Genomic DNA, 19,357 nt, shown 5'->3' on the forward strand with positions numbered 1-19,357 from the left:
TCGGCACTGCTGCACCTCCTGGGCTACCAAGAGCTGCAAACGCTCAGCCCCTTGCTCCGTCAGGGTATCTGCACTGCAGGCAGACAGATGTGGCTTCAGCAGCATAAACACATTAGAAACAATGGTTTGTACTGGTTTGTACTGGTGAGTGAGCCTCATTGCTCTGGAGCCTCTGGGAATAGCTGCAGGAGGGAGTGAGCTGCTATCCCCATGTGCTCCAGGAGCCGGGACTGGATGCTGGGATGGCTAGCCTGGCACCAGTAAGGATGGGGGTTACGGCCAAAAGACCTTTGGACTCCTGGATCTCTAGAGATTTCCTTCGGAAAAAGCAAAGGGCACCAAAGTTTTCTTCATGGAAATCTCATGAAAAAGGGAAAAGCGCCATCCCAAAGGAGCAGGTCTCATTGCCAGTGCCAGTTTTACCCCCTTAGCAAATGACCTGAGATCAGCAGGCAATGCCGAACGTTTCCCACCCCTAAAACCCCACCTGCTGTCTGCAGGGGTCCCACTTGCCTCGGCAGCACCCTCCGCTCCCCCCAAGGGCTCTGCGAGGAGCCAGTCTCCTTGGCCAGCTCGTTTCACTTCTCTACCCAGCTCATCCCGCTGCCCTTGCTTCCCTCGCATCCAGAACAAGGCTTGTGCTTACATCTCCTGGCTCAGCTACAAGACACAAGTTACTAAAGCTTTAAAGGATTTTAAGATCCTTAGTGGTTTTGGTTGTTGGTTTTTTTTGCTTTTTGTATTTTTTTTAAAGACAGTTTTAAAGACTGCTGCCCCCAGGGCATGCTGCCTAAGCCAGTGCTCCCAGAAAGCTCCAGCAATTAGGGAGGAATGGAAGGGATGGTGTTTGTGGGTAATTACCGGCAGGTTAAGTCAGTTTACTTCTGCTGCGGGTACAGGCTGTTAGGCTGCACAAGGGTTTATATTCAATTGCGTACTGGTTTCAGATCCTTGCCAGGGGGCCTGCAAGTTTGGAAAGGAGATATTTATTCAAGTAATTACTTAAAAAAAATAAAATAAATCCAGTCCTCTTGGTTAGTACATCAGGAGACACTGCAAGATGTGTTCATTGTGCCCTGAAAACTCAACTACCACCAGCTGCCCGGGTACTTTGAGCTTCTGCATCTTCAGGAGAGATTTCTCCTGGAAGCAGGCAAGGGGCAGCCAAACATCAACTCACCTGAAAGAAGTGGGACAAGGAAAAATACTGACCAAAAAACTAGGAGTCTCATTTTTCACCTGGATTTCATTACTAGCAGGTGGCTGAGAACAGTATGTAATACTCAAGTGTGTTCAGTTACTGTCAAAACCGTATTTTTCTAAAGCTTTGAAACTGAAATAAAGCAATCATAACCCAAAATAAATTTTAAAAAATATATGTATCCTTCTGCAAATGCTCAAACTGCTTTAGAAGCACTGGATAAACCACAGAGAGGAGGGAAGTGCTAGCAGCTAAAGGCAGGAGCCAGCCATTTCTTACCCGAGGTCTGGCCAGAAAATGCAAAAATTGCCTGCGGCCGCTCAGAGACATGGCATGGGAGGTGGAGCGCGAGGCTCTTCGGCTGGCCCCAGCTCTACCCGCTGACTCGGAGCCCAGCCTTTGGCAGAGCAGCTCTCATCTATCTCCCGACCTGCTGTGAATGAGGATAACTGGGCACATTCCAGGCCAAGGCAAGGTTTGTGCTGCGCTCAGCAGAGATAAAGCACCCTGTAAACGCTCAGCACCACTGGCACGCTCAGGCAGCGCTAACCGGGAAAGAGGTGCCAAGTTCAGCTCGCACGGGGCGAGCTTCCAGCCGGCAGTCGCGGCAGGCTGCGAGCGGGCGATTTGGGCACCTTCATCTGAAACGGAGCCTGAGGAGGCACGAGAAGCTGCCCAAAGCCACAGATGCAAGGCTTCGCTCAGGAAGCCTCCGAGTCACCTGGTGTTCGGGATACACTCATAAAACCATGCTGGTTTTGCACCTCTCCCCAGTATCCCCTGCCCCGGCCGGGGGTGCTAACCCAGGTGTTTGGTCTGACCCAGCACAGGCACTTGTATGAGGCATCCCCGTGAGCCCGGGGACACGGCGAGGCTGCAATAGTGTCAGTGCTCAAAGCAGGACGTCCCTCATGCACCGGCCTCTCGGCTGGGACATGGGGCTGAAATCCAGCAAACCCGGGGGGTGAAAACCCCGAGCAGCACACACCGTCAGCCTCTGCTCTCCCAGGCACCAGAAAGCCAAAGAGAATGGAAGAATAACAAAGAGATTGGAAGAACAGTGCTGATGAGAAAGATTTCATAGAAATGTTTTTCTTCCCCACATTTAACTGTGAATTTGGGTATTTGTCACAACTAATGGTTCCCAGAAAACCAGCTGTTTTCTGTGCACAACTCCAGCCTTTGAAAAATATGATCTGGAAAGACTATTTTGAGCTGGAAAAGCTGATGTGGTGTTCCAACAGAGCTTGGGTTGGCCCTTTCCTGCCCTGCACTACAGGCAGTGCGGGGGGAACAGACGTTCAAGGACAGGGCAGCGAGAGGAGAGCACGGTGCACTCATCTCACCGGGAAGCTGCGCTGACAGCAGGCAAGGAAAGCATAAAATGCTGAACTATGGCTCCCACAAGGATGGGGACATTTCCAAATGGAAACCTCCGGAGAGTTTTTCACTGCCAAATTTCTGCTGGAAAATTAGAAGCTTTTAAAAAAAAAATAAAAACCAAACCTGGTTTTTCTCCAGACTCATGGCTGAGATAAGGGGAAGACTTCAGAGACACAAATGGTGTTTACTCACCTCGTTTGCATCTGTAACTTAAAAGAACGAACCCCCTTACCCTCATCTTTTTGTTTCCTACCAAGACCGTATTGTTTCTGTCCTCTGTCTTCATGTGGTTGGGGAAGAAAATAGAGAATGGAGCTCGTCGGATACAGCCAGATGGGTCCTGGGAAGCGGGATGTAACCAAGTAACGAGGATCCTAGCAACAGGCTTGATTGGGAGGATTTAAAGATAGAAACAAAAGTAGGAGCGAACCAAACAATAGAAAAATGCCCTCTCCTTCCCATACACACCAGACCCCAGAGCAGCACGACCGATGCTTCGACCAGGCAGCTGCCAGCAGGAGATAAATCAGTTCCAGGCAGGGAAGGGTGCTTTGGTTGCCTTTTTTCCCCCCTTCTTTAAGGCAAATAGAAAGTATCAGACACAGATGAGGATTTTTTAAAACACTTTTACAGTTGTCAAGAGTTTTGTACAAATCAAAGCATCCCTTTTAAAATCTCCATTATTACAAACATACAAAGAAACAATGTTATTACTACAAATCATCAGCTACTCAACTGCATGATCAATTTATCACAATTAAAAAAAAAACATAATAGTATATACAGGGCCTTTCTCCCTCTATTTATTTTGAGGGAAGTGAAAAAGCAAAGCCCCCATTTAAAAAAAATCCCACCAATGCACCTCATCTTCTAAAAACATGTGAAGTATAAAATTAGATGAGTATTCTCCTGCTGTCACACTCTGGAAAAGTGTAACAACTTTTTCTTTTTTTTTTTCTTGTTTTCACCTCAGAAGTCTCTTAAAAAAAAAAAAACCACAAAAAAACCACATGGCAGAGTGTCCGATGCTGCAGAGTGCTCCTTCCGTGCTGGAAGCCAACATCATCAAAAAAAGTGCCTTTGAGTAAAGTCATCTTTAGTAACAAAAAAAAAGGATAAAAAAAAAAATCACAATCTCTAGTTAAAAGCTTAATAAAACCCCTGACAGAGCAGCCAGCCCTGCATCAAAAGGGACTATTTCTCCTCTTCACTACCTATTTTCAGTGCTGCTCCAGACCAAGGTTTCATCCCCTACTCCTCCACCCCGAGGGTCTCCAAACCCTGAGATGTTTCTTCACACCCTGCCTGGAGCCTGGTGCCGGGACGCCAAGGAGTGCTCCTGCCAGCCGAGAGCTGCGCGGGGCTTTTTCCCCCTGCAGCCACCAAGTGCTTTTTATTCTCCCCCTCGCCACCCCAAGAGACAGAGCCTGGGGAGCAGCCGCCCCGCTGGCCTCGCCAGAAGGGTCTGTGGTCTCTGCGCTGTTTCTGAGAAGCACATCCCTGTAACAGGAACTTTCATAGCCCTTTTAGGCTGCTGGCTTTTAATCAGCAGTGAGAAACGTCCCTGGAGAGCCCCAGGGAACACTCCCCAGCTTGGGTCGCTGCCTGAGTAAGCACTTTCCTGGAGCCAATCTGGCCCCTACTTCTGCATCTGGATGGGAGCTATGGGGCAGGGAGAGGGGGAAGAAGAGGGTGAGCTCAATCCAGGAACTGAGGGCAGCAGAGGGAACGTCCAAGCCTCGAACTCTCCTCATGTAAAGAAATGGAGTAAGAGATGCTTGATCACACCAAGTGCAGAATTCATCAAAGCCCCAAAGGTCACCAAGTAACCAGGACACCGGGGGGGGGGGGGGGGGGGGCTGTGTACCAGGTGGGTTTGTGTCTGTATCGTTATGCTCTGGCTCCCAACCCAAAAGCTATCCTAACAAAACAAGAAAACACAAAACCAGGCAGTTCAGTTTGCCAAGTTAACACAAAAAAGAAGAAAAACAAAACAAAACAAAACAAAAAATTTCCAAGATAAATACACAGCCTCCATTTTGGAAGCATCTTCAAAAAGCTGGATCAACCGTTCTCAGCAGTGGCACAACCTTCCAGTAACATCTGTTGGGCTGGTGATTTACTGGCTTCCTTTTGAAGAGGGAACAGTTCAAAAATCAAGCTCCCACCACACACGGCTCCCGTCTTATCTGCGTAACAACTGGCCACGGCTATTGCCTCACAGCAGCAGGTTGGGAACCAGCAAGAAGTCTCTAATGCAGCAGGTTCCTGTTTGCTAACAAGAAAGGGTTGGCAGTGGTAGTAACTGGTTAGGAAAAGACTTCTTCCAGAAAGCAGTGCTTCAGGGGGAGGGGGTGGTGGTGTTTAGGATGGCTGGGACCTCTCCCCGTGGATCACCACGACACAGACCAGTATTCAACAGAGATTGAAACCAGACACGCTCAAGCATGCTGTTGAAAGGCAACACACACCAGGCGTTTCCATCGAGTCCATGGCAGTGGGATAGTGACAATACTGAGGGTTTGGCTTCCAGCGATCAGGCAGGTCTCCTAGACTCCTTGGCTAATGCTGGGGAAAGCTCCCAGATTGGGGGTTTGGTTTTAAGGGGAGGTTATTGCTCCCGACTTCTCAGGCTTTTTGCCCTTCGATAGGGCAGCTGCTTGCTTCAGGAGTTCTCTGTTCTTGGCCTGGAAACACAGTGAAAACGGGCATTTAATGGCACGGATTATCATTAGTTCTTGGGATCCTAGAATTGCTTGGGCAGAAGCTGCTGGCATCCTGCACGCAGATGAAAAAGGAGGTAGATGTTGCTGCACGGCATCATGGCATGAGCTCAAGTCCAGCACCTCATCTCCAACCACCTAGAACAGGCTCTTCCCATCCCTTCCCCCTGCCGTCCCACCACTGTAACTGAGAAGCGGGCTGAAAGTTAACAGCTTCCACGATGAAGGGTGACAAATGTGCCAACTTGCACCAAACCAGCCAAGGACACTCACCAAGGTCAGCTGGACTGGCTTTCCTTCCTGCCCCTTTCACCGCCACCATGCTCTGACGGCGTGAGAAGCGGAGGAGTAAAACTCCAGACTCAAGCTCCCCATCCTTACTCGATTCAGTGAACTGAAGGCCAACTTCCCCTACCCCACACTCTCGCTTATATCAAAAAAGCAGGGTGGAGCAGCTCCCTGAGTCCAGCTTCACTGCGCCCTTGGTTTCTTCACACACCACCTACATTTTACCAGGATTCAGCTCTTGTACTGACTTTGCACCCCTACTAGCCTTCCAAACCAGAGCACCAACACGTAGCAACTTACAGTCTCTCTGGTTTGCACCTAATTAAAACTCATGGCAATTTAGGAATGAGGCGCTCTAGCCCCTTTTACTAAACTTCTGAGCTCACCCTCCTCTAGCCTGTGAGGTAAATCATGCTATAGCTTAGGATAAAGGGTAAAACCCATGCGAAGCCAGATACAGGTCTTCTGCATTAGTTTCCAGTGAATGAACGAATAGGCAAAGGGTTAACGGGGGGAATTAAACCCTCTGCTCCAGTGCTGCATGTGGTAAAGCAGCTTCTTTTGCCTCCTGCAGACTGGAAGAATACAGGCACCCCTGCTTCCCCCCATGAAACGACAAAGACAAAATAATAAAACCCAAGAGCATGCTCAAAAAGCGAATCATACGAACACTTCAAGGCACCTACAGTACACCGAGAGGATTCGAACTTTTATTTTGGAATCAGTGAAGAAAGTTTCCAGAGCCTCAGTCAATACCAGCTGAAGTAGAACATTCAGACACCAGAGAGAACGAGTTCAGGGCAGTCCTGGTCCGAGCCAAGTACAGCACAGCCGTGCAAACCCCTCTGCACCCAGGAGAGGCAGGTGGCTGCGGGCAAACCTGCTTGTGGATCTGGTGGTTCCTCTTTTTAGAACTGAGCCAGTTTAAGGCTGTTGGAAGGTGTCCGACAGCTTTGGAGGCAGATGTCCTCTGAGCTACAGCAAAGGCGGCAGCAGGGTATACTGTTCCCACGCACAGCGAGCAACCAGCGTGCCCTGCCTTGGGAAACGACTGCAAGGAGGGGGGTCATCTCCCACTTAGCCCTTGACCTCACGGCCAAGGCTGTCAAGGCAACCGAAAAGTGGTGGTTTGTGCTAATGGGAAATTGTCTATTCATAACTGGAGGAAGAAGCAACTCATTCTTTGCAGGCCACCCAAAGCTACGAGATAGAAACAGCTCTGGGCTGACAGAGGCAGTGCAGGATCAATAAAGCAGAACAGAGACAGAAGGCTCTGGCTGTCATCACTCCCTCAAGAACAAACCACCAGTGCCTCCCAACTCATGAGGAGCGGGAAGCACATCCAGCCCCCTGCGCACCACACACAGCTCTTCCAGCCTTCAGACAGGCTTGCAGTGCTTAGGAATGTGCGATGTGAAGGGGATCTCAGGCACCAGCCTTCCGACAGCAGCTGCAGTCTCAGAAACCTGTCGTCCACTGACAATTAACTTGGGTGTGTGCTGATGGAGGAGGGGCTGTTTTCTCAGGGGGGATCCAAGTCTTTTGTCTTATCTCCTCCCATTTCTCATCGCTAGGGCTTTAGATCATTATATACCCCGGAGTAATTAAAGGGTGCAAAGTTCATTTCTGTGGCTGCTTTCTTTCGTGTAACCAGCTCCCCTCTGACCTGATCTCTTTGGTGGCTCAGAGCGTATTCATGCTGATAGTCTGCCTGGTGTTCCCATGGCCATGACAAGAATCCTGCTCTCCCTGTTCCCTCGAGCTCGGGGACTTCTTTATTTGGACTATAGAGATACAGTGCTACAGGAACTGCCAATTGTTTCTCGAGCTTTGTTCTCTCTGGTTATTGGTCACATAAATCACATTAAGAGCTACGTGGTTGCAGGGAGCTGACAAAGGTTCTGCAGCCTGGAAAAAAAGGTTCAAACCTGATTTTGGCAATAGGTAAAATGAGTTTGACGATTCCCGTCTAGTCCATAGGGGACACAACACAGCACTTTACAGTAAGTCTGAGCCCAAGTAGAGAGCAGCAGGGAGGATATAAATAGGGGTTATGATGCACTGCAGCCTGGTACAGAACTGGGGAGGGGCTTGCCTGGCAGAGCAGAGAGGTTGTAGGACAGGGCTGAGAAGCATTAGCAGAGCTGTGTGTGCAGAAGCTCACGGGGTGTTGTGATCAGGAGTGTCCTCTGTCACTCCTGGGTACAGCACAGCTCAGCAAATTAAAACAAAAATGCTGTCACCTGTAACTGCTCCATGACCTCCTTGTGTGTCTTCTCCATTTGGTTCATCTTTGCCCTCATCTGCGACTCCTGGTACTGTAGGTCAGCTTTCAGCTCTGTGATCTGCAGACAAACCAGTAAGGAGCAAGTGAACTGGAAGAAGAAATCAATACCTTTGCCCCAGACGCACTCTGCCACAGAAAATGCCTCTGCAGAAGTTGTGGGAGACTGGATGGGTTCAGAAACATGCTGGGGGACTGCAATGAGACTAGAACCGTATCACTGAGCAGCACAGAGAAGCAGGAGCTGCCAGGACTGACTTTCTGCAAGGAACAGCATGTTTTTTCTCAGTCTTGCCCCCACATGGAGGTCAGAAAATGGCCCTTTATGAAATGAAATCTCCTGTGTAGGTCCAGAAAGCCTCTTTAACTTTGGAAAGGAGGCAGCCTGGAAACAGCCAGAAACAGTCTTGCTCACTCTAAGATAAAAAGCCAGGCTCTGCTGGAGCGTGATCTGTGTGAACACGTCAGCATGCTGTGGGGGGAAGCAAGCCAAGGGCTGTACCTTCTTCTCCTTCTCCAAAATCATCTGATCCTTCTGGTGCAGCATCTTCTTTAAAGTAGCCACTTCCTCCTTCAGCTGGGCAATGATAACAAAGTGGTCAGTGCCAGGAGAGTCCAGGGCAAGGTCCGGAGAAAAACTGCAGCAAAGAACAGGGAAAGACTCGTCACGACCTCTTCTCCTCACAGAGCCGGGGAAACTCCCACAGATGGTACTCAAAGGAGAATAGGAATCATTTCGTGACACATGTTGTGTCCTCCAGACACTCCTTGAATGCAGGTGTTACCTGTATCCCTGCCCTGGGTGCCACATGGAATTTGGGAAACACATGGCATGACAGGCAAGAGGGATTACATGTGATATGTAGAGCTGTATTACTGTGTGATCAGTGAGGACATGGGAATGCTACGGGGGACCATCAGCCAGCCTCTGCAGTGACCATTCAAACAATAAGGATCCTTTTACAAACGGAAGAGCTGAGGACAGCAATCAGAGAGCGAATGAAACTTTATGCAACCACTTAGGAACTCTCTCTGCTCACAGGCAGTCCTTGGTTGTACAGCAAAACTTTTCACTAAATGTAAACAAACATTCTGGCAAGGAGGGAACATGAAAGAGAAACAAATAACCTCCAAGTTAAACAAACAAAGCAAAGGGAGACACCTAGATTAAAGTCAGCACTGTCCTCAGCAGGGAAAAGGGGTAAAAAGACATGCTGGACTTTTGTATTTTAATTCCACCATGACAGAACAATTTAGGAAGAAGTTTCATTACCACTTCAGAGCAGGAAAGACTCTCTCCAGGAAGACAAAGAAATAGCTGAGTACATCACTCGTACACCACCAGGTACTCTAAACCTAAGCAACCAGCTGAAAACTTATCTGGACACGTGTCACTCTCCTGCACTGGTAATTCACAAATATCCCTACAAGACAGCCAGTGATCTGGGCAGCCAAGCACACTCTTGTGCTACAGGAATATTTCAGATCATAAGATAGGATACGCTGCAGCCACAGGCCCAGGGAGCTCACCTGATTGTTGCCTGCCTTCTGTTCCTTACTGCTGTAATGGTAAGCCTGATTTTTATCTCTTGGTGCTAAAAGGGCAGTACAGTCCCAGCCACACACACCTGAAATTGCTGTATAAAAATTTAACAGTAATAAGACAACAAAGCTTCACCTAGAAGATTACTGCAAGTCTGGCTGTTATCAGGCAGCACTGCCGCTATAAAGATAAATAGCCAGGGTTACCTGAAGGCTGACTTTTTTTTTTTTTTTTTTTTTTTAAAGTCTCCAGACTAGGTCAACACATGTCCTAAAGCTGGGAGCTGCAGTGGACCGGGGAGGGCACAGTCTGAACCCAAACCGCTGCTGCTCTCGAGCATGCTGCCACCTCCATGCTTCCAGTCTCTCCTCTGCACCCGGAGGCAGAGTGTACTGGCTGCTCACCTCACACAGGCATCTCCCCTAGTGCCTGGAAATGGTCCACTTTCTAATTAAAAGCACAGCCTGCATTGATTGGACTGGTTAGTAAGGATGTGCAGAAGAAAAGGCTCTTTCCACCCCTGTGCGAGGGATCTGCAGAGTGAAACTAAGCAGGGGCAGCTTCACAGATCTGAAAGGCACAGGATAGCCCTGCAGCACTGGGCGAGAAAGCTTGGCAAAGGAAAACTCAGAACTGAGGGTCTGTAGCAGACAGCCCACAGCAGAGGAGTCCTGCATGGTTCAAACGTGCCGACAGCAGAGCCCACAGCAAACGGAACGAGGCCGTGCCAGGGGAAGTTCAGCCTGGGCATTAGGAAAAGGCTCTTCACTGAGAGGACGGGTGGTCCCTGCAACAGGCTCCCCAGGGAAGCAGTCACGGCACCAAGCCCATCAGAGTTCAAAGAGCATCTGGACAACACTCTTAGTCATATGGTTTAGTGTTAGGCAGTCCTGTGAGGAGCAGGGAGTTGGACTTGATCTTTATGGGTCCCTTCCAACTCGAGATATTCTATGGTTCTATGTGGCAGGTCTCTGGGTACACTGGATCTAGCACCGTGCGTCATGCTGGGCAGCGAGCTCCCTAGCGCAGAAGAGGTTCATACATGCACACCAGAGGAGAATACCTCCATTTTAAAACTGTTGCCAAGTACTGTTTCCCCAAGTGGAGGCTGTGCAAGATGATGGTGGGTGCTCCAGCATCTCCCTGTGTGCAAGCATGTTACTAACAGTAGCTTTAAGTTCCCACTCAGTGCAAATATGCTGAGGAGGAGAGAAAGAACGAAATAAAAAAAAAGCAGCCTCCACAGAGAAAAAGGCTTCCTCGCTGATTCCTTCTGGCTAAAAACAAACTCCTGCTTACGCCATTCCTTTGCCCAGGCAAGCTTCCCCCCTGCCGTGTCCTGGGGCAATAAAGAGTGCCAGGAGACGCTCACATTTCCCTGAGCAGCTCCAGCAGGAAAAATTCCCTCTGGCAGGTGCTGTTGCAGAGCACACTGTGGAGCCGGGAAGGCGAGAGCCGGCCCTGCCACCCAGCGGGGAGAAGGGACTGGCGGGCCACCAGCCTTCCACAGAGCTGCTCGGGCCCTGCGTGGCTGCGGGTAGAGCAGGTACCCGACCCCCAGGCCTCCAGGGTCTCCTCCTGCCCCGGGGGTCTGCACTCACAAGTGGGTAACGGTGGACTCAGAGTGCCCAGGCATTCCCTCCTGTCGAGTATGCAAGCACAGGCGGGTATTTTCCTGTCCAGCTGCTGCCAAACACACCCTCAAATGTGTCAAGGTGCTAATTAAAGAAGGAGGGTTTTCTTTTTTCCTTTTTTTTCCCCAAAGACTGACAAGTAAGTAATGAAAGGTTTCTCTGTCTTTAACCCCACGTTAAGGAACCAGCCTGAGACTCCAGAATTAGAAGGAAACCTGCCAAATACAAGCTGCTCCATTCCTTTAACAGATTAAGAATTAAACCAACCAGCCAACCAACCAAGCCATTTCCCCTACAAATAAACTCCATATCCAGGATCCCAGCCCCTTGGGATGAGTCTGGGGGACATGTGCTCTCCATGTTTGAACAGTCTAAAATGCATGCCTCTAATTAAAGTGAATTGATGAGCTCTCATTGCTCTCAGTGGAGCCAGAGGGAAAAAAAAAAAATGGAGCTCTTCCAAAGACACCTGCCTCTCTTTAATGAGTGGAAAAGAAACTAAAATTACTGCCTTAAACTCCACACCTGTTAAATGGCTGAAATTAGGTAACACAAATGCCAAACTTAAAGATTTCGTTATTCAAGCCAGGCTAGCATAAAGAGGCACAGACCAGGCTGCCTGACCCTGCATCCAAGTTCACTTTAGACAAAAACATCCCTCATACGCAAAAATCCATCCAGGCCGATAGGAACCAGAACCTGAACTTACACTTCCTCTAACACCACCAAAAAGTAGGTGCAGTTCAGCCCAAGACCCAGTGCTCTAAGCACAAGCCACAACTTTGCTATGCAAAAGAAAATCTTTTTACTAAATGAACTTTACTGCTCGGCATCCTCCAGCATCACTGCCCTCCCCCAGCCAGCTCAGTCAGTAGCTCTTATCACTGCCTGGTGATAAAAGCACAATTTAGCACCTTGTCTATAGTCACAGGAGAAGGGACTGCAGTGTGTTCATCTGCAGAATCTGTAACATATGAACACTTCTGGCAGCTTCTGCACAAGAGGATAGGGACACCAAGCACTGCCCAAAATCAGGACCAGCACAGCACCAGAGTGCTGTGAAGCCAGGGTGCTCCATACACAGGGGCAGCCCAGCACTGAGTGGCACTGGCAGGACAGGATTAGCAGGGCAAGGTCTGCTGCAAGATGTGCCCCAAGTCACTGCAAGGGAAAGCTACTCCACATGCAGCACTGCCAGCGCTGTTAGCTCCTCCCAGAGCTTACCCAGAACAAACCACTCAATGCCACCCCTTAAATGACCACTGGAAATTGCTCAGTCCCTGTATCGCAGCCATTTGGAGCACCTTCCGTTCTGAAATATGTAAACAGAAACGTACAGATGGAATTCAGTAAGACATAGTAAAGGAATTCCAATTGTATCCAAAAAGGAGCAATAACTCCAGATCGTTGGAAGCTGGACCCTGTTGGAGGTGTTGCTAAAGTCAACTGAGCTCAAGCATGCCCAAATTTTGCTCAGCTGAAGGCTGCATCAGAAGTTTGGCTGGAGCTAAGCCACACTGTACAGAAAGTCACGGCTGATCCCAGCAGCAAAGAGGTGCTGGTTGTATATCACCCCACTCCAGACTACACCTTGCGCAGCAGCAGACCCTAACTCCACACTCAGGTTGTGACCCAGGCTCCAGGCTGACTCTGGGGGGGACAATCTAACAGAAAATGGTGCAAGAGGAGAGGGTTTTGGGGGTTCATCCTCACAAAAAAACCACCCCAGCAACTCCAAAAAGCACACTTAACGAACCGCCATTATTATTCTACTCAAGAAACACAGCCATGTGTCTATTTAAGGCAGCTGCAGCCTGCTTTCTCTACAGCACGTTGCTGGAGCTCTTCAGTAGTTGCTAAAATTACACACAGTTTGTTACTGGGATTCATCAAAGAAAGTCTGTGGCAAGGACCACAGCCTTGGCAGGAGCCAGACTGACAACATCTGACACGAGCAAAATGAAGGCTTTTGATTCCTCTAATACATGCTCCTGTTTTGCAAACGAATGCCTGAGCAATTGATGCCACAGCATGGAACCTTTTCCTTCTTGGATATTTTCAAGCCAGCCAAGGGTATTAGAATGACTGGTTAGGTCTCAGCTCAGGCTTTCGTGAGCGAATAAAAAATACCTGGTGCTGCCCTGGAGAGTGGCATCAGTGGAGCGCAGGAGCCTCGTTAAAGCTGCAGCAATACTGATGGGCTGCACCAGTTCTACCAGGGACCTTTCTCCAGTCTCTCCTCTGGCTCCACCAGCACTGAAGGCAGCCAGATGAATTCTCTGACCACTCCATGCTCAGCCGTGGCTCCCAAGCCACAGTTAATCGTTATATTTTCCCAACTTTTAACCAAAACCACTGTTCAGATGACAAGCGGTCTTGTAGACCACTCTGGGAACCACCGCCCTACAAAATTACTTAAGTTCTATTTCCCATCATAGCAATTCATGAATTAACAAACACTGACAAGGTGTCAGTATTATCTATAGGAGGGATGTGATTTGTGGTCTCAAAGACAATACATTTAAGACAGGTAGCAATTAATTAATTACCAGTGGCTTTAACAGACCCTTTGGCACTAACGAGCCTATGCTGTGGTCCATGCTGCCAATTCACTGCTGTTTGGAAAGAGATCCATTGAGAGGGACATTTTCCATGTATGAAGCAGTTCCCAGGGAGGGAGGGCAACAGGGAGAAAACAACAGGTGATCTCACTTCAGGATGTCAGTGCCTTGAGAAACAGGACAATGGTGGGCACCGAGACTCTGTTGGGAAGCAGCCCACTGCGCCAACGTGGACGGGGCACTCTGGATAGGGGGACAAAGCATCTCGGGAGAGGAAGGAACGCTGAGAATCAGAGAGGAAAGGCAGGAATGAAAATATGCATGTATAAGACCATAAAAAATAAAAATCCATCTCAATCACCTGCTTCTGCTAGTGACTCCCATTCTGCTGTGCATGCAGCTGGTGTCAACATAATCCAGCACAAACTGTGACAGCAGAATGGGATCAAATGCTTCCAAGCAAAGCTGTTTGATTGCTTATCCCTCCCCCAGAAGGCAGGAGGGGAAATGGAAGGTGGGTCTTGATCCTCTCCTCTGAGGCTGTCTCCCTGCAGATCAATCTGATAGCCCCGAAAGCACAAAACCTGCAGACCCCAACTCTACAGTGCAGCCAGCAGCCCCCCTTCTCCCCGTAACTGCAGAGAGAGGATAAAGCTGATCTGGCTGCAGTTTTTCTGACTGTTGGGGAACTCAGCCAACATGCAGTTTCTATGCTAGCAGGTCCAGGCGCTAGGTGTTCTTTTCCTCTTCAAACCCGTGTCTAAATGCCAAGTAACACTGGCCTGCCAGGTTCTGGAAAGCTGCTAATGTTGTACCAAAGCCCAAAATGCCTGCTCTAGCATAAGAGCTTCCTGCTTTTCACAGAGAACCATGTCTTATATGAAACTTAGCAAACAAGAGCGCCCACCCACAATTTCCCCATGTAACAGGCTCACCTGTCGCCATTGGCAGATATGGCATCAAACTTGGCTTTCTTCTTTGGGATTTCATTCTGAATAGAAGAGGTGGATAAGGTTTTCTGGCTAGAAAAACAAGGAAATTGTATGCTAGAACCTGAATGACTTGCAATCTAAGACAGAGAAGCAGATAAATATTCCCACCTACTTTGAACCTAATTAAACCAATATTTCCTAGCACAAGAATGATAAAAAAATTAATTCCTTGAAGAGTAACTGGAGACTAAAAATAAACAGAAAACAATGCATCAGTCAGATTAGTATGTAGGTGAAGAACTCATGCTTAAAATCTACATTTCAATCATTGAATTTTACAAATGCAATTTAGCATTAATTGGGTACAAGTTCAGTAAGTTGAATCTCTAAGAAGCACTGTCGGACTACAAGTCTACTGCAGCACAGTGGGGTTTGCAAACTAGCAAAGCCTGACTCAGCCACATTTCTCCTGATCAACAGACAACTGCCAAACCCCATTATCAAGGTACCAAGCCCCCAGGCACTTCTCCCAGTTACTTTAGGAAGCACAGCTAACGAGATGCTCGCCCCAGAGGCAAGCTCACCCTGCAGAACAAAAAGGCCCATGCAGGTTACCTGTTATAGTGGCTGCCACTGCTGAGTCTGCTGTACTGCTCCTTCTCTTGCAGGCTTGCCCGGGAAGAGCTGCTCAGGTGTTTGCACTGCTCTTTGGTCTTCTGTAGGACCCGCTTATAGGATAGCGTGCATAACCAGCATAGCAGCTTTCCATCCACCTGGAAGGTGAGAGAGAAAGAGAGGGGGAGAAGTTTTGGTCTTGCTTCCTGCCCACAAACCAGAGAAGTCAAGAAGCACCTTTAGGCTTAAGATCACACACGAACAAGCAGCAACTAAAAAAAGGATCCCTTCAGTGCCTGGAAGGGGTAAGAAGTGCATCTGGCATGGCTGGTACAATGCAGACACTGCTCATTAATAGCAGCTTATCTATTGTAACTACAGTCTCTTGCCAAGCTTCTTACAGACAGTCTTACAGCACCCATTCACCCAGACAGGCTAACTCTAGTGGGATTTCTGTCAAAGCAATGCCAAGGAATGGTATGTGACAGGGTAGTTGCTGGCGACCAAAACAGCAAGGGTCTCTGCTGCAGGAGGATCAGCAGGAGGACGGGGATTATCAGTGCAGCATCCCAAACAAACAATAGGTGTTTATAGCCTGCAGGAATCAGGCCTTAGAAATACACACCTCCTAAGGGGAGCACCTACAGCAAAGGGCGTGCAGAAGCCATGGAATGGGTTTCCCGGTGGAGGTACGACACTTCCAGCTCCTCCTGCTGGAATACCGTTCCCCATCCCTCTCCTCAAGCAGGCACCTCACATTTCACTCAGAGGCCCCTTCTCCTTTGATAGCCCACCTGTCCTTAGGCCAAGTTCAAGAGACCTTTCTCAGTAGATCTGGCAAAGGAGAAGAAGGGCTCAAAGATTAAACAGATCCAAAACAAAGCTCCCACGGCAAAACTCAGCTCCAGAAAAATGCTTTACAACCAAGAGACATCCCCTTTCGAAACACTAGAGAATGTGTCAAGTAGACGGACAGACGATCACTGTGATCAGCCCTTTTACCTTTCAGCCTCCTTTTACAGAGACACTGACCTTCTTTCTATCATCCTTCCGGTCAAACGCACACTGCTGCTTGCACTGCTCGCACGAGTGTGGAGGTCCATACTTCTTTTCAGAGTTTGTGCAACGTTGGCACTTGTTTCCAATAAATGCTGCTATAATGTTGCAGTACTGGCAGGGTTTTGGCTTTAAGAAACAAGAACAACTGATACAGCAGTGCCTTCTAATTGCATTAATACATTGTTCTTTCCCCTTCTCCCCATCACTTCAAAACTTGTGTTTCCTCGTCCCAAGCTAAGTATAATGCTGATCGAGGAGACATAACTACATTTGGACCCCTGGTCTCCAGCTAGGTGTGTTTAGCCATGGCACCCTGACCATTTATCAAAAGTTATGAAATCTTTAGAAAAATGTGTAACACCAAAATAGAAACAGTCCAAATCTCTTTGTCAGATTTCAGACAAGCAGGGAAAAAAGATTTGTTGCTACCTCCTGCAGCTATCACAGTTTGTGTAAGCATGCTCTTGCTTCTGCTGGGTATCGAATAGTTCGTTTCCTGGCCTCAAATGATGCAGAGCTGCTTTTTTCTGTACTAAAAGAAGTGAAAAAGTAAAAGCTTCACGCTTGAGGGACCCGTGTATTGTTGATCAGTCATGCTATTACAACAGAGCCAGTCCATAAACTGCTCTGGGATTCAGCAGTATAAAGACAAGAAAGATGAAAGGAAAAGAGGCTGGTGAGAACAAGCCCCGCTCACTTACTGTGCCATAGAGCTTCACATTCTGAGCACACTTCTTGCATATTGTGTTGGTTTTGCTGTTAAGAAGAAGGACAGATCATTCTATTAACACTTCCCCAAAGAAAATTAAACCTCTGTGGTTAGCATCCCAGTCTCCCCTAAGCTCCGTCTCTAGTGGTAAGGCTGTATTCATCTTCACTAGGGACTCAGATATCAAAGTGAATTTCCTATCCCCATCTGGTTGAGGATAATTTGCCAAAAAGTGGTATCACTAGGAGGTATCTTTTAATTAAGGCATCCCCAGATGACACCAGTTTTTTGTCCTTACAAATATAAGAGCCTGATCACCGGCTAATTGGCAGCAGGCATGATTCAGCACAGGTGACATCCTCAGTTCTGGAGGAGGTTTGCTCTGGATGACGAGGTTAGGGCAGGTCAGGACAGAGGTGTATTTGTCCAACAAACACAGGTAAGAACACCTCACACAATGGCTACGTGTAGCTTCTGGGTTTATCACTCCTTCCTCTGTAAGCTACCTAACTCACAAAAATGCAATAAAGGCAAAAGCACAGCTAAAGGAAACACGTTAGGAAATAATTTTTGGACACCAGATATCAGATAAGAGGAGAAGTCGTGGGAAGATGCACCCAGATCCTTCACTGGGGAATGCATCTGAGTACTGACTAAAACTAAAAACCAGGCAAAAGGTGCAAATCTAAGGACAGTGCAGAGGCACACCACCTTGCCCAGCAGTTCTTTGAAGAAGGCCAAAGGTCTCCCAAGTCTCCCACAGTAACAATCTACAGGTTAAGGATCAGTCATCGAAGGTGTGAAAACATTATGGTTCCCTGGGTGCATCCGTTCTGAAGAAAACACAGGTTTCCCCCGTTCAGCAAGCATTTACCTTTCCTGTTGGAATTCAGTCCTGCAGTAAGTGCATTTAACAATGGGATGTGCAATCCGGCACTCCTGCAACCACAGAAGCATTCAGTGAGATGCAAGTGCTTCTCCCGCACACTGTTTCCCAAAATCCCAGCCACACACATCCGTCAAACTCAAAACATTTCCTCCCTGTGCAGTCACGCTGCTCTTACAAGGGCTGAGAACAGAGGAAGGGTGACAGGAATGGCATGTGTCACAGGTGAGCCAGAAGTAAAATGAGATTTGTAACAAGGGCTTATTTGTGCCCAACGCCCACAGACAAAGGTCACGGTGGTTGGCCTCACCTCTCAGGACAGGAACTGAGAGTTCTGCCAGTTATTCATACCTCTGCCCTCCACAAGTTTCCCGTGGCTAGAGTGCCTCCAGCCCGGCTCTCCTCTCACCCCACGCCTCAGAGCTTCCCCTACACTCACCTGCTTCGCCCCACCTGCCTCAGCAATCTCAGGCTACTCCATTGCCTGCCCCTCATTCCCTCTCTCATCCCTGATCTCCTCCTTCCCCACCCAAAATGCCGCACCCACCCGGAGTGTCCCCCAAAACACACCTCTCGCCTGCAGGATATCCTAAGGCCTCCCCCAAATGTCCTCAGACCCCTCCCAAACACCCCAGGACCCCCCGAATGCCCCCGGCCTCCCCCCTTGCTAACAGCCCCCCTCACCAGCAGCCCTTCAGTTGCCCCCAGGCCTTCCCTCATGGACAGCACCCATCTCCCTCCAGCTGCCTCCCTTTCCAACACCCTCCAAACGCCCCCAGCACCCCCAAACAGCCTTCAGCGCCCCTGGGTTCCCCTGAAAAACAACTCCCCCAAGCAGCCCCTCAATATCGCACCCCCCAACAGCCCCCCAGGCTGCCACTGGCCCCACACACAGAGCCCCCACCTGCCTACCCCGTTCCCTCAGGCCTTAAACAGCCCCCCCAAGGCCCCAGCCTCCCTATAAACAGCCCCCCAGACCCCTTCACAGCACCCCCTGCCCACCCTCCCTCACACACACTGCCCCCTCAGCGCCCCCCCCAGCTCCCTCACAGACGGCCCCCCAGACCCCTTCACAGCACCCCCTGCCCACCCTCCCTCACACACACTGCCCCCTCAGCGCCCCCCCCCCAGCTCCCTCACAGACGGCCCCCCAGACCCCTTCACAGCACCCCCTGCCCACCCTCCCTCACACACACTGCCCCCTCACCCACCCCCCAGCTCCCTCACAGACAGCCCCTCCCGACCCCGTCCCCCAGGGGCTCCCGCCGGCCGCCCCGGACCTTGCAGAGCTGCTGGCCCTGGCTGAGCGCCTCGAAGGGGAAGCGCTGGTGGCACTTGGTGCAGGCGTACAGCGCCGCCATCCCGCCGCCCCGCTGACAGGCGTGGCGCGGCCCAGCCCGCCCCGCCCGGCCGACCCCGCCCGCTCCCGCCGCTTCGCCCTCGCCATTGGCCACCCGCCGCATCACTCGCGCATCTGCCGCTTCTCATTGGTCAAGGGCCCGTCAATCCTGGGAAGAGGGCGGAGCGGACCCGCCTCCT

General features: G+C 49.6%; 1 protein-coding gene across 4 annotated transcripts; it reads right to left on the reverse strand.

Moving 5' to 3' along the window:
• Positions 1 to 3,190: 3,190 nt before the first annotated feature.
• Positions 3,191 to 19,249, reverse strand: FAM76A (family with sequence similarity 76 member A). Of its 4 annotated transcripts, none has more exons than XM_055800938.1 (10): positions 19,099 to 19,249; positions 17,807 to 17,871; positions 16,925 to 16,979; positions 16,197 to 16,349; positions 15,165 to 15,322; positions 14,553 to 14,639; positions 13,769 to 13,900; positions 8,382 to 8,517; positions 7,839 to 7,940; positions 3,191 to 5,271 (listed from the first exon to the last, which is right to left on the reverse strand). In XM_055800938.1, exons 1-10 carry the CDS (start codon positions 19,177 to 19,179, stop codon positions 5,185 to 5,187), a joined length of 1,056 nt encoding a protein of 351 aa, XP_055656913.1. In that variant the 5' UTR covers positions 19,180 to 19,249; the 3' UTR covers positions 3,191 to 5,184. The 4 variants fall into 4 exon arrangements, with proteins under 4 accessions (XP_055656913.1, XP_055656915.1, XP_055656912.1 ...); XM_055800937.1 differs by lacking the exon at positions 3,191 to 5,271 and adding an exon at positions 6,279 to 7,503; XM_055800940.1 differs by lacking the exon at positions 13,769 to 13,900.
• Positions 19,250 to 19,357: the final 108 nt, after the last annotated feature.

The sequence above is a fragment of the Falco peregrinus genome, chromosome 3 (assembly GCF_023634155.1).
Source record: "Falco peregrinus isolate bFalPer1 chromosome 3, bFalPer1.pri, whole genome shotgun sequence".
NCBI classification, from domain to species: Eukaryota; Metazoa; Chordata; class Aves; order Falconiformes; family Falconidae; genus Falco; species Falco peregrinus.

What these genes read in the sequence shown, in the direction of transcription:
- FAM76A (XM_055800937.1), bottom strand. Translation starts at nt 19,179, where the DNA reads ATGGCGGCGCTGTACGCCTGCACCAAGTGCCACCAGCGCTTCCCCTTC. An exon ending in AGTGGCAGCCACTATAACAG is followed by an intron (nt 14,640 to 15,164) that starts GTAACCTGCATG and finishes TTGTTTTTCTAG; the next exon opens with CCAGAAAACCTTATCCACCT. An exon ending in AGGTCATGGAGCAGTTACAG is followed by an intron (nt 7,504 to 7,838) that starts GTGACAGCATTT and finishes CTTTTTTTCCAG; the next exon opens with GCTGCAGAACCTTTGTCAGC.